Source organism: Anastrepha ludens, chromosome 6, assembly GCF_028408465.1.
Source record: "Anastrepha ludens isolate Willacy chromosome 6, idAnaLude1.1, whole genome shotgun sequence".
Lineage (NCBI taxonomy): Eukaryota > Metazoa > Arthropoda > Insecta > Diptera > Tephritidae > Anastrepha > Anastrepha ludens.
Window position 1 is genome coordinate 96,311,233 of NC_071502.1, and position 14,606 is coordinate 96,325,838.

Consider the following 14,606-nt stretch of genomic DNA (forward strand, 5'->3'; position numbering starts at 1 on the left):
ACTTCTGACAGATATTTGTTTGTCCTTAGGGAAGCATAATACTTTACATTTTTTAATAATGAAATGATGAATAATATGAAAAGCAAATATTTGGAGAAAGCTTTCTGCTTCGAAACTGTTTAATATAACACATCCCAAGGTGAATCTATTAAAGGTGGTGTATGTAAATCAGCTGATTTGTTTTTTTTTTTTCTTTCGCCGGCTCCATGTGGCTGCTAGCCCAAAAGAAAACAATGCGAATTTATTATTTGTTTCCTACTTTCTTAATACTTTGCTTTGTCAATCAAATATACAAGACATTGTTGTTAGTCTAGTGCCACCACCTTTAGTGAATGCGCCTTGACACATGCAATGAGTTTCAGTGAACAGCAAAAGTTTTGATCAGGCAAAATAATTTTTGACAAATAAAATGACAGACAAATAATTATTGACTTTCAGTGAGTATTTAAATATTTGGTTGAGGAATAGGTTAGTTTAGGTTAGGTTGGTATGGTTGCCCAGGGAGTGAGCACACTTAGACGAAGAAAGATTCGTCCTTTGTGATACCATTGTGAAGGAGGTGAGGTGAAAGGGAAAGACCGATGGGATGCAGGGAGAGGTGGTTATGGGATGGCTAGGAGCGTGCGGATTACGAACGATGACTATGTTTGCGTCAACCGCTTTGTGCTGCTGATGAAATTCATCAGATTTTTAATGTCAGCGCCAGCTATATCAACAGGCGTGGCAAAGAAGTATGAGCCAAGATGCCTGGATCTTATCCCCACCAGAGCAGGGCAGCTAAGGAGAAGGTGCTGAGAAAAGGACTCGAGGTGATTCCAAGTCTCACAGCATGCATTCCTCGCGCATTGTGTCCTGTGAGAGAACCCACTAGATTGGAGAGCTGATATTTTGTCAGCCTCAGAAGCTCGCCCGAGCGCCTCCGGTCCACATGTGGCCAGAAGGATCTCGCGACCTTAAACATTTGTGTATTTGCCCAGCAGTCGCTGAGTTGGCGCGATCCCATCTTTCCAGGAGCAGACCGCAGGTAGTCAGGGGGATCCCAATTCTCTCCCTTCGCGGGGAAATCACCACCCCTTGTCTGGCCAGCTCCTCTGCCTAACAGTTTCCCACAATGTCGCTGTGACCGGGAACCCAGATGAGGCTGATGTCAAAGAAATCAGACGCAGTCGAAAGTGTGGTCAAGCATTCCTTGACCAATTCCGAATGCACCGTCATAGACCCGAGGGCCCGTATTGCCGCTTGGCTGTCGGAGTAAATATTTACTTTCTTGACTGTTAGTACGCATTTGAGCAGCCAATCAGCTGCCTCCTTGATCGCGGCTACCTCTGCCTGGAACACACTGCAGGGGTCCGGTAACCTGAATTTGAGTCTGATGGTGAGCCCCTCGCAAAAGACTCCTCCGCCAACCTTTCATTCCAACTTCGATCCATCCGTGAACAAGTTCACCAGGCCCTGCCCCAAAGTGTAGCCCTCCGTCCACTCTTCCCTTTACGGGATGTGAGTGGAGAATGTTCCGGTTGGACTAAACGAGGGTATACACTGATCTGTTGACAGACGGATGAACTTGAAGTTTCTAAGGATGCTTGAGTGTCCATAAGTGAGGTTGAGCTTATAGCTCCTGCCCTCAGTCTGATTGCGGTACGTGTAGCGACAATTCTGTCTCCGATGTCTACGGGTACCACATTTAACATTGCGTTGAGCGCCAGGTAGGAATCGTTCGAAGCGCCCCACTGATACCAATGAGTGCCGACCTCTGAACTCTCTCCAACTTCTTCACCAATGTCGTCTTCTCTAGTGAGTTCCACCAGACTATGACTCCATATAACAAGATAGGCTTTACAATAGTATTATATAGCCAGAGGAATAAGTTCGTAGTGTTTTTACCAAATACTTTTATTTAAACAAAACAAATTATTCGCCGTTGCTGTTTACAATCTCTTTCCACCTCTCGACCAATTTGTTGATGCCGTTCCGCCAAAAAACGACAGGTCTGGTGCCAAAGAAGTTGTTGAGCCAATTTTTAAGCACCTCTTTGTTATCGAAGAAAACGCCCTTCATATGATTTGATAGGGAGCGGAAAAATGGTGGTCGGTCGGTGCAAAGTCCGGACAATACGGCAGATGCTGAAAGACCTCTCATTCGAGCTCTTGGAGTGCGGCTTTGACGACTTGTGCAACATTGGGTCTGGCGTTGTCGTGAAGTATGGTTTGATTATATCGATCAGGTATTTTCAGTCAAATAGCCTCATTCACGCGGTTTAGCTGGGCAATGTAGAGCTTCTTGTTGACCGTGGCATTCTTTTTTGGCCTTTCCCAGTACGCCAAGCCCTCCCAGTCCCACTAAACACATATCACGATCTTCTTTGGATAAAGATACGGCTTGACTCTCGGTTTTGGCGTATCGCCTGGAGCCACCCACTCCTTTTTTTTGCTTCAGTTTGGTGTATAGGCACCATTTCTCATCTCCCGTGGCAATTCGGTACAAAACACGATGTTTATGATGTTGAGAAGCAATTTTGAAGGCGACTTTCTTTGTTTTTTTTTTTTCGTTGAACTCGTGAAGCGCCCAAGCTCGCAATTTTTCAGTAAATCCCACTGTGTAAAGGTGATTGAAAATCGTTTTATGAACGCAGTTCATTCTTTCCGCCAATTCACGACTGATTCGGCGACCGTTCTCCTTCAAAATTGATTTGAGACGTTTTTCACCGAATTCAGAAGGCCTTCCACTGTGGGACTTGTCATCGACGTCAAAGTCGCAAACCTTTGCAAACCATTTTCATGATGTAGACCCGCCTATGACACCTTTTCCATACACGTTGCAAATGTTCCGGGCTGCTTCGGCAGCTTTTACAGCTCGAAGAAAAATAAAAAGGAGGTAGTGTCGCAAATATTGATTTTTGCCTACTGGCAAAGCCTTGAAACTAATAAAAAATTACAGTAAAAAAATACAAACAACACAGTTTTGTAGAGCAGAAAGAGTTCTATGGAGTGTCTACTTACACTTTGCCGAACAGCAAGCAAATCGTTGTAAAATAAAGGTAAATATAAAAACGCTATGAACTTATCCCCGAACCCAATATTTGATAATTCACAATAAATTTCCCAGCGGCCTCACGCATTTAGAGCATGACTTTGAAAGTTTCCATTAATGCAGGAAAATATTTATGGGAAAGATTTGCCCATAAACAGAAATATACCTATATAAAAGAGCGCGAAAATTAATCATCCTGTCGGTAGATTTATAATTTTTGCAAATGGCGTCGTACATCAATCATTTTTGACACTTACGGACTAGACAGCTGCAATATACAAACAGATAGTCAATGGAGCACTTAAAGGCTAAAATAAAAGTATTCATCTCTCAGAATAATTTAATTTTATTTAGTAAAATGTTATTCGAATAAAGAATTGAATGATTAATTTTGTGCCACCTTGTAAAGTGGCTGAAAACATGCTAAAATATCATAAGTACCAAATTTTTCTTGAACAAAATTTTTGCATTTTTTGGATAAAAAATTGAATGATTAATTTTGTGCCACCTTGTAAAATGGCTGAAAACACGCTAAAATATCATAAGTACCAAATTTTTCTTGAACAAAATGTTTGCATTTTTTGGATTAATACGCAGTGGCAGTCTTTAGTTTTCCCAATTTCTATTATTATCATTTTCTTCTTTTTTTTTTTAATTTGTAACCTCCTTGCAGTTACTCTCTCTCTCTCTCTACTTTACTACTCTATATTTCCGCCATACTTTACAATACTTTGTGTATAAATGGGTATATAAATAGGTATATAAATACATACAAATATATGCCAAAAATAATTTGTATATGTATTGGAGAGTATGAGTCTTTGCCGCATGCCGCTAAGGTCGCACAGCTGGCCGCTCCTCTCATGCATATTCATTAAAATGCAACTTAATTCTCTGCGGTGTATATTTCCATTAGCAGTTGTCAGCGCTGTCTTTGCAAAAAAGCAACAGTTAACAGGCAGAGGAGTGGGTAAAAGAGGGCGTGAGAAACAAAGAGCGTTTAAGTAAATATTTTGTTTAAAAACAGAAAGAATATCGAAAGGAGTGTTGGAAAAGGAGTTCTCGTCTCTTACTGCAGAATGTAAAAACATGAAAACAAAAAGCACTACCGAATTTGGTAACAAGAATCTTCGTACTATGAAGAATGAAATGGAATGCAAGGAAATAAATAAATTTATTAAATATTCATGAGAGTGATGGAAGGTATATGTAACTGAACATAAATTCAGAAATGGTAGTTGGGTAAATAAAAAAGTATTTACATATATGTGCACATATTTTTTAACCATAAGAACTCCGTTTCTTAAAACAGTTTTCTTTCACATAGGCATAATATTTTTTACAAGTATATGTATAAGTAATGCCTACATATAATTTTTTTTGTTTTTAGTTTTATCTCTAAGTGATTGTTTCCATCTCTTTCTTTCTCTTCCCACTTTTTCCACTTTAATCTCAAAGCCTCTTGTCTATTTGCAGGCCACAAATCCCTACTTAACTGGCATACCGGCCAATCCATACCCTAGTCCATACTATCCGCCTGGAACTTTAGTGCCTGCATTACTCGGACCAGATCACACACAGTTGGGTCAGGTGGTGCCACAAACGGTGCAAGTGGCACAACAGAAAATCCCACGTTCCGATCGATTAGAGGTGAGTCCAAAGCATTTCAAGCTTATTTTGCGCTTTTTGTAGTTTTAGAAACAACAAGAAAAAAATCTATTAAAATCTATTAATAATTATTTGGAATCAATTGCTTTTGTTTGTTCGTTTTGAGAAGCAAAATAACAAACAAAAAATAACTTTTACATAAATTTTAAGTAATTTTTTAGAAAATAATTTTAAGTGTTTCAATATTTTTGTTCTGCGTATTTGTTTGTTGTTGAGTTTTTTTTTAATGATAATTTAACTTAGTTTAAGAATTTTGTTTAACGGGAAGTTAGCATGATCATTGTTGTTTATTTAACATTATTATTATCTGTTGTGTGTGTGTTTTTTTTGTGTGTAAAAATTAATTTTTTTTTTACTTTTTTCACACGATAAAATCATATGATTGTGTTGCCATTAAAATTTATTATACCAGAATAAATAGAGAAAATCATTAGGGAAAGACGTCCTTGAACTGTAGAGAAGCTAACAAATTATTTGAACTTGCTATAATTATTATAGCAACTCCTGCCATTACCAAAATAAATACAAAACTCATTACTGGCAGACATTCTTGAATTAGAGAAGCGAATTTCTGGCCAAATAAAATGATTTAAACTTGCTATAATTATTATAGCAACCCCAGAAGCGCATTATTTTGTAACTGTGTACCGAAAATTTATTTAAAAATAATGTCAAATAATAATTTATGTACAAAATGCACAAAAAGCCTGCCAGCATACTTGCTATAATAATTATAGCAACCCTTAAAATGTGCTAATTATTTTACAATTGTGCGCTGATCGTCATTACTGGCAGACATTCTTGAATTCGAGCAGCTAATTTCTGGCCAAATAAAATGCTTTACACTTGCTATAATTATTATAGCAACTCCAGAAGCGCATTACTTGGTAACTGTGTACCGGAAATTTATTTAAAAATCATGTGGAATATTAATGTATGTACCAAATGCACAAAAAACCTGCCAGCATGCTTGCTATAATAATTATAGCAACACTTAAAATGTGCTGTTTTGCAATTCTGCACTGAACGTCATTACTGGCAGACATTCCTGATTTAGTGAAGCTAATTACTGGCCAAATAAAAAGCTTAAGACTTGCTATAATTTTTATAGCAACTTTAGGAGCGCATTATTTTACAACTGTGTACTCGATATTTATTCAAAAATTATGTGTGCGCTTATAATCGATTCACCATTAATGGGTAAAGTAATTTATGCACAAAACACTAACAGTTTGACTTGCTATAATATTTATAGCAACTCTTGGAATTCTCTATTTTGCATTATATTGCAAATTCGTCTGAACATTTTGCCAAAGAGAATGTGTTAAGGTAAATTGTGAGCAAGAGATGTATCAATAAAATTACTATAATTATTATGGCAACTCTTGTAGTGCAGTAATACGAGTATGCAATTGAATGCTGAAAATTTACTCAATGACTAAATTTAAATATACGCCCAAAATATATGCTTCAAAACTTTCCACATTTCTTAAATGTATGTACACTGAAGAGTTCTGCCACCGCATTTGCTTTCAAGTAATGAGAGAATCTATAGGCGAAAAACGTGTCATTTACTGAAGCATATTATAGAGAAAGAATTCTCGTGACGGCCCAGCAATGGTAAGCCATTAAGTAAAATTATACCTAGATGTTAAAGAGATTTTTTTAAGTTTCTCACAGCGCACACGCATGTAGGCGAAAAGTACGTATGAGTTTTCACAGTATCGTCTAATTTTGCTATAACTTTTATGGCCAACCAGACCAGAAGAAAATTCATTTTATTTCATCCTGCAATCTGACACTTGAATATCATTTTCGCTCACAAAAAACTTTTTTTTTAAGTTGCTATATTTTTATAGCAAGTCTGAGCAGTAAATTTAACGCATTTCGCTTTGGTTGCAAAAGTTTAGGGAATTTAAAGAAAATTTTATTTCTAATATATATGAACAAATTTCACTTTATTTCAGTCTGTAACCTGAAACTTTAATATCATTTTCGCACACAGAAAACATATTTTAAACTTGCTATAAAATTATAGCACGTCTGAGAAGTAAATTCGATGCATTTCGCAAGTTTCGGGATTAAAAGAATTGTTTTTCATCGTATTCGGATATTTTTGGATTTTTCTTAATGCTTCAGACCATTACTAGAGTAGTGATTAAAAGTAATGATACTAATTTTATAGTAAGTCATATGATTTTATCAATTATCTTATAATTATTTCTTTTATTCGTTTATTTTTATTTTAGTTTTATAAGTTTTTTTTTTTTTAATAATATATAATTTTGCAAATTTTCTGCTTATTTCTCATTACTTTCTTACAAACGTTTTTAACTTTATTTGTAACTGAATTTTTTCTTTTCAAAATGATTATAAATAAATATTTTGAATATTTATCTTAAAAGTGTCAAGGTTGCCAAGAAAATACTGGCTCAGTTTTTTTTTTTTTTGAAACAATAAATACAAGAGTGTAAGTCAATGAATTAATCACACATACGTATTTTTCCAAATTTTTATCGTCACATTTCTTAATTATATTAAGTTTTTTTTTACAAGCGTATTCCTATACTTTTTTCAAAATATTTTTTTAATGTCTAATTTTTGTAGCTCATTTTTTATATGGAAAGCGAACTTTCGCCAATTTAAAATTTCTTATTTCGATTTAAACGTGCGGAAAAATTTTTAATTTCTAAATATCGTAAAAAATCTGAAATTTTATTATAGATAAATTTCAATTACTAAGTATCGTAAGATTTTTAATTTTCAAATATTCATAATAAAAATTTTTTTTAATACTGTTTTTTTTTTTTTGTTTGGTTTTATGGGAAGAAATTTACCCTTCCTTTTTTTTATTCTCAAAGCAAAAATTGTGAAATCAGTTACTGTATTGAAAATTGAGCAGAATTTTCAATTAAAAAAAATATATTACGTTGTCATTTATTGTTGAAGAAATTCAGAAGGTATTGCAAAGCGTGAAAATTGTACATTTCTTTATTCAGATTATTATTTATTATTATTTTTCCTTTCAAACGGAATTAACTCGCAAATAAATAAATTAAAAATAAATAAATTTCGAATTTTGATTTAGTGCTCGTTTTAATATGTTTGTTATTTTTTTTTTAAGTTATTTATTTTTAAAAAGCGCTGCTGTTTATCCACCCCTTATTTTCTTTCTAATTTTGTCCTTGTTTCTCAAACACTTTTGCGCCCTCTTGCCGCGCTCTTTTGCTGCTGAAAGAAAAATCAAATCAAAGTATAATTTTACAAAACTTGCTTTGCTCTGCGTGCCTCTTCCCCTTCACACCACACGAACAACAATGGATTATACAAAAACAAATATGTGTTTGAAACAGCAGCAAAGACATTTTATCAACTAGTCTTATAAAATTTTTTTAAAAAACATTACTGTAAATATTACATACTGAGTAAAAAAAATTTTATTTTTATGGGGGTAGTTTACGCTTCCTTATCATTGAAGAAAGTTGAAAAAATGTTTGAAATAAATTGAAGTTTTAATGCGTTAAGTTTTAAAAGTTTTTAGAAAAAATAAAATTTTTTTTTAAACATTTTTTTTTTTACTTCAAAATTGTTTTTTTATAAAATTACTTTTGTCTTCAGAAATTTAAATTAAAAAGTTTTACAGTTTAAATTTAAAAAGTTTCTAAAAATTTTTCTCAAAATTTTAGATTCTTTTTTAAGTGTTTTTTGTTTCTTTTTTTTGGTTTATTTTATTTTAAAAGCTTCCAACTTTCAACTTTGTTTTTTGATTTCCATTTTTAATATTTCTAAACGGCAATTCATGCATAAAACACAAGCGTGAACTAATTTATATTTTTTTTACAAATGGCAACCCTTTTTACGAATCTCCATCAAGCAAAAGGCTTGAAAATCGTCTTTCGAAGCACCTCTTCCAATACAGGACTCTTTTTTTCACATGAAATAAATTATTAAAAGTTTTGTAAAGTTTTTTTCTAATATTTTTCTTAACTACCTTAAATCTTATTTTTAATACTTTTTTTATTATTTAACAGCGCCGTATTAGTTTACACAATTTTTTATAGTACGTTTTATTTCTGTGTTTGGCATTTCTGTGTTCGTTTTGTTCTTGCTTTTCTGTTCCTCGATATTCAACTAATTCGCTGTGATTGATTGCAAAGATTGTAAAAATGAAAAAAAATGCTTGCCGACCGTCACTAAGCGCTTAATAAAGTAAGTGACTATAACCGAGCGCCTATAATTATGTTACTGTGCGCATAGAATTCGCTGCTGCTACAACTCATAACACGCCGTCAAATGCGCCAAAAACTCACCGCAACCCCCCTTTTTGCAAAAAGAAAATAAAAGCAAAAAATTATTTTAAAAAGTTGGCATGTAAATTTGAAGAAAAAATTTTGTACTCACCAAATAACAGCCGAGTTTGTAAAATCAAACCAAACTTAAAAAATCTAATACAAAAACTTATAATTTCTCAAAGTGCCCGAAATTATAATCAAAAAATAATTTCCTTCCATTGTTTCCTCCCAACCACCAACAAAAAAAATAAAAAAATAAACCAACCAACACCAACACAACCACAATCGCCACCAACAATTTTGACCACACCGACACCTACAAAATTATTACCACCAACACCACTTTCGTCACCACCACCACCAAAACCACCACAACCACCAAAAAAACAACAACAACACCCGCTACAACAACTGCAACAACAATTGCAATAAATTGCATATGCAACTGCAACTGCTGCCAACGCCATACTGCCAAACTGCTGCCTTCGCCTCCGCCGCCGCTGCCTCTCTGATGCAACCACACCACCACTACCACCAACTACAACAAACAAATCACCGTCACAACCACCAACCAATTTGTCAATCCATCGATTTGCTAATCAAACGATGCGCCAACGCCTACGCATATGCAACGAAAATCCATATAAAATGGGAAACTGTGCAAAACACCAAAAAAAAAAACCAAAAACATTTTATTAATTTGGAAATCGAAAACCGACGTCAACTGGGCGCGCTGCCGCATACGAAACCAAAACCAAAAAAACCAAAACCAAAAAAAAAAAACAAAAACATGTGGATAAAATGAAAAATGCGAAAATGCGAAAATTTGCTCCACTCTTGTAGGTTTGCCGTGAATTCTTGCGGGGCGCCTGTAAGCGCGCCGAATCGGAGTGTCGTTTTGCGCATCCGCAGGATAGCGTCGCCCGGCACGATGACGGCTCGATCACGGTGTGCATGGATGCCGTGAAGGGTAGATGCACGCGCGACCCATGCCGCTACTTTCATCCCCCCTTGCATCTGCAGGCACAATTAAAAGCGGCGCAAACGCGCGCCACTGCTGTCGCTACTGCGGTATGGCTAAACTGTTCTTAAAATGTTTTCAATATTATAATGAATTATTTGATTTTCTTTTTAATGATATTAACACAACGTTTATTGATTTTTTTTTCTTTCTACTAATAAATATTGCGTACCAACAACACTAAATTAGACATGAAAGAATTCGAAAATGTATAGAAAATAAAAAAGAAAACAACTGCTAGGGTGTGGCTGTTATGTATGGAAAAAATAGTACCGTGTAGCCTTGTATGTGCTATAATTTTTAATGGCACATAAATTTTCATAAAGCACAAATACATACATATACAATTCGAACTACATATGCAGCTAATTATAGTCCATATCACAAATTTTGTTTTCCTATAAATTGGCAATAATTTGCATAAAAGTCAAAAAACAGTTAAAAAGAAGAAGTAAACTTACCGTCTTTCAAAAAAATTTCAACAAATGGAGCGTTTGTTGATACGAAGACTTGCTAAAATCTTTATAGCAACTAAATTAGTGCAAAAAACTAGGTTTCTTTAGTTTTAGGGAGCGCAAAAATTCCTAACGAAGAGGGGTTTGAGTTTCGACGTTACACTCTGCATCTGGATTTCGGTCCATTTCCCCAGAACTATTGTCAAAAGATTTTATCCAACTCTAAAAGTCTAACAAAACTTCTGCAAACATTTGCATTTATTAGTTTTGTACCATAAGTATTTGAGCCACCGTATTTATGCTATAATTTTTATAGCAAAACGATAAAACACGTGATGTCGATGTGGGCGTAGTTTTACCCAGTACTTCTACAAAACTTGTGCCAAAATATGCGCATATTTCTAATCGAAGCATTTTCGCACTTTTCTTCCTTCTCTTTATACCTTATTAAGTTGCTATAAATTTTATGGCAAGATGAGGTTATATCCCGCACTAGAACAAAACTTTTGCGAAAATTTTCATATACTTCCAATTAAAGCATTTTCACACTTTTGCATTTATTAGTATTTCTGCCACTGTATTTGTATCATATTAAGCCGCTATAATTTTTATAGCAAAACAATAAAACACGTGATGTCGCTTTGGGCGTAGTTTTACCTAGTACTCTTACAAAACTTGTGCCAAAATATGCGCATATTTCTAATTGAAGCATTTTCGCACTTTTCTTCCTTCTCTTTATACCTTATTAAGTTGCTATAATTTTTATAGCAAAGCAATGAAACCCTTTACGTGCTTTTGCGCAAGAATTTTAAGCCTTCAAGCGCCTCTAGGCTTGAATTTTGAGACTTACAATACATTTTCAACTTACTATAATTTTTATAGCACATCAAAAATTTTTATAGGATTGTACTTTGAACCAAACTTGAAGCATTTAATTCAATTTATCGCCTTTTTAGAACTATTATGACTTTCGAAGTAACTTTAATTTTATAGCGACTAAGAAAAACAACATTTGAGGCTTAGGAAACTATACTTTTTATAACACATCAAAAACATTTATTGAATGTTACTTTGAACCGAACTTGAAGCATTTAATTCAATTTTTCGCCTTTTTAGAAATATTATAATTTGCGAAGTTGCTATAATTATTATAGCAGAAAAGGAAAACAACATTTGTGACTTAGTAAGTTAAGAAAAAAAACAAGTAAATTTGAGTACTCGCATCTTCAGAAACTTTTTTCACAGCCACACCCTAGGTAATCGGAAAGGAATAGGTTTCTTTTTTCTTTGTTTAATTTTTCATTGTTGTGCTCTTTTATTCGTTAAGTAAAGGCTTAACACCAAACTAAAATTTATACCTATATATGCATATTTAAAAGTAAATTAAACAAAACTGTAATAAATTGAAAATAAGAACCAACATTGATTTTCAATTCAATATTTAATAGAATGTCGTTCCTTAAATGTTAACTGGCTTGTTTTATTTTTTTGGACTTCTTTAATTTTTTTAGCGTTTTACCGCTTAACCATGCAATTATTTTTATTTATGTTTATAATTTTTACTTAACCTAATTATTAAGCCTGCTGCTTCTTCTTTAAGTTCATTATTCAATCGCAGATTTATTTGTTGTTGAATATTGACACAATTTTATTTACCAAATATTTACCCCAGCAAATAAAATAGAGAAAACTCGCCACGAAACTATAAAGTTAAAGCACTTAGTCTTATATACTTTGCTGGTCCTACAGAGGCATTTAAAAGCATATCTAAGATATAAATTATTAGTTTTCCTTACCAATGCCTGTAGATATTTAGATTAGTTTTAGAAATTCTTTACATAAAAATAGTTATTTTTTGAATAAATCACTTAAATAGAGATAGACGTATGGATTTTATTTTTGGTAAATTGTAAAAATGAATTTCAAAATGCTATGCTAAGGTGTTGCTATAATTTATGCAATAGCATCTCCAACAATCGTATTTCCTTTACTGACTTAAAGTTTTAATAGAAAATTAAGTAGAATTTGGAAATTAATTCTAGTATTTCACTTAAAGCCCAAATCAATTGGAAATGTTTGGAATTTTACTTAAATAGTCATTAATTTAAGTAAGTATTATTACCAGCTCAGAAGTATATGGAGCATCAGTTTAAACAGAAAATTATTTAAATTCATTAGCAAATTGTTGGAAAAATCTGTATGCAATTAGAGTAATTAACTTTATGCAAAATCAAGTAAATATCTGAGGTATTATTGCGTGTAAATTTACGTATAAATATATACATACATAAATACATGTGTATATGTAAATTTATTTATGAGTGAAAAGGTATTCACTGTGAAGGAAAGCAAAATTCCAAAAATTTATGCAGGTGTATGGAAAATTTAATTGCTTTTAGGAATATGACGAGTGGCAATTATTGGATTTCATTGGAAAATGAAAACGAAGTTTGTTGCATGAGTCGGAAGATAAATATTTAAAAAAAGTAGATATATTTTTTTTAAATATTAAAAAAAGCAGCAATTTTAATGCCAAGAAGTTCTTACAATGTTTAGGGCAAGTAAAATAATAGTTAAAAAAAAATGGTACTTTAAGGCGTGAGCCTGTTTTAGACGGTTCACAAAATCGATTTTTTCGTGAATTTTTTTGGGAAGGAAAGAAATATTCGATTGAAACGAAACTTCCAGGTTTTATTGTTACATATTTCTTCTAAAATTTTTTCATTAAAATATATGCCATATTATGCCTGGTGCAAGCATTTTGCCGTGGCGCCTCGAGTGTGCATGTGTCGTGCGGCAGGAAAGATGCAGGTCGCAATTCTCATTTCAAACCAAAAACCCAAAATTTTTTATTTTAGTATAGTATAGCTTCTAGTTAAACCAAGAAGATTAAACAAAAAGTGTGAAATTCAACAATTTTTCGCTAATTAAAAAAAAAAACATTTTTTTGGAAAAACAAATTCACTTTAGATTGCTTAAAAAGTGATTAACCATAACTTTCTTAAGGTTTTTTAGGTTCAACTAGAGGAGAATTTATTTCCAAATACAATCAATGTTATCTCGTTCCGATAGGAAGTTTAACTTTTTCCCTATCTTTTGCGCCAGTTAGGAAAAATCGTAAACATAAAAAACCGAGGAATCGCGCGTCAAAGTTTTTGTATATAAAAAATCCGCTCGTATACCTGCTCGACGCTTACTCACAATTTCTTCTGTAACTCCGAAAATATTTTGAATTTGCTTCTGAAATATTGAGGACACATTTTTGGATAGTTCGGGAAGACATTTATGCAAAAAAAAAAATCGATTTTTTGAAGCCTCTAAAGCAGGATCCCCCCTTAATGTAGTCGCCCAGCAAAATTAGTTAAACAGCGGCCATATTTTTAATGAAAATTTCCTATAATTTTTAGGCAACCAAAATAGTTAAAAAATGGTACTTTAATGTAGTCGCCCAGGAAAATTAGTTGAGTAGCGCCATATTTTTAATGAAACAGTTCCTATAATTTTTATGGCAACTAAAATAATTTAAAAATATGTTACTTTCATGCATTCGCCTAACACAGTTAGTTAAACAATAGCGATTTTTTAATGAAATAGTTCCTATAATTCTTATGGCAACTAAAATAGTAAAAAATATGGTACTTTAATGTATTCCCCCAGCAAAATTCATTAAGCAGTGGCCATAGTTTGAATAAAAAAAAGTTGCTATAATTCTTATGGCAACTATATTAAAATAGTTAAAAAATATGCTACTTTCAAGCATTCGCCCTACACAATAAGTTAAGCAGTGTCGATTTTTTGAATAAAAAAAGCTCCTATAATTTTCATGGCAACTAAAATAGTTAAAAAATATGTTACTTTCAAGCTTTCGCCCAGCACAATTAATTTAGCAGTGCCGATTTTTAATAAAAAAAAATTCCTATAATTTTTATGTTAACAAAAATAATTTCAAAAAAATGTTACTTTCATGCATTCGCCCCAAACAGTTAGTTAAGCAGTGCCGATTTTTTTAATTTTTAATAAAAAAAGTTCCTATAATTTTTATGGCAACTGAAGCAGCTCCAAAAAGAAGTGTGTAGGTATATTGCCTAACACAACAAATCAAGTTCCTATTTTCGGCGATTTTAAAAGTCAGAAAGTTCC

General features: G+C 33.1%; 1 protein-coding gene across 1 annotated transcript in view; it reads left to right on the forward strand.

Moving 5' to 3' along the window:
- The window catches only part of LOC128868435 (ice-structuring glycoprotein-like), a 215,919-nt gene that overhangs the window by 168,930 nt on the left and 32,383 nt on the right, over positions 1–14,606 (forward strand). Inside the window, exons 4-5 of the mRNA XM_054110522.1 lie at positions 4,489–4,680; positions 9,834–10,061. Of these exons, the coding sequence (XP_053966497.1) occupies positions 4,489–4,680; positions 9,834–10,061 (420 nt within the window). The remainder of the gene's footprint in view (positions 1–4,488; positions 4,681–9,833; positions 10,062–14,606) is intronic.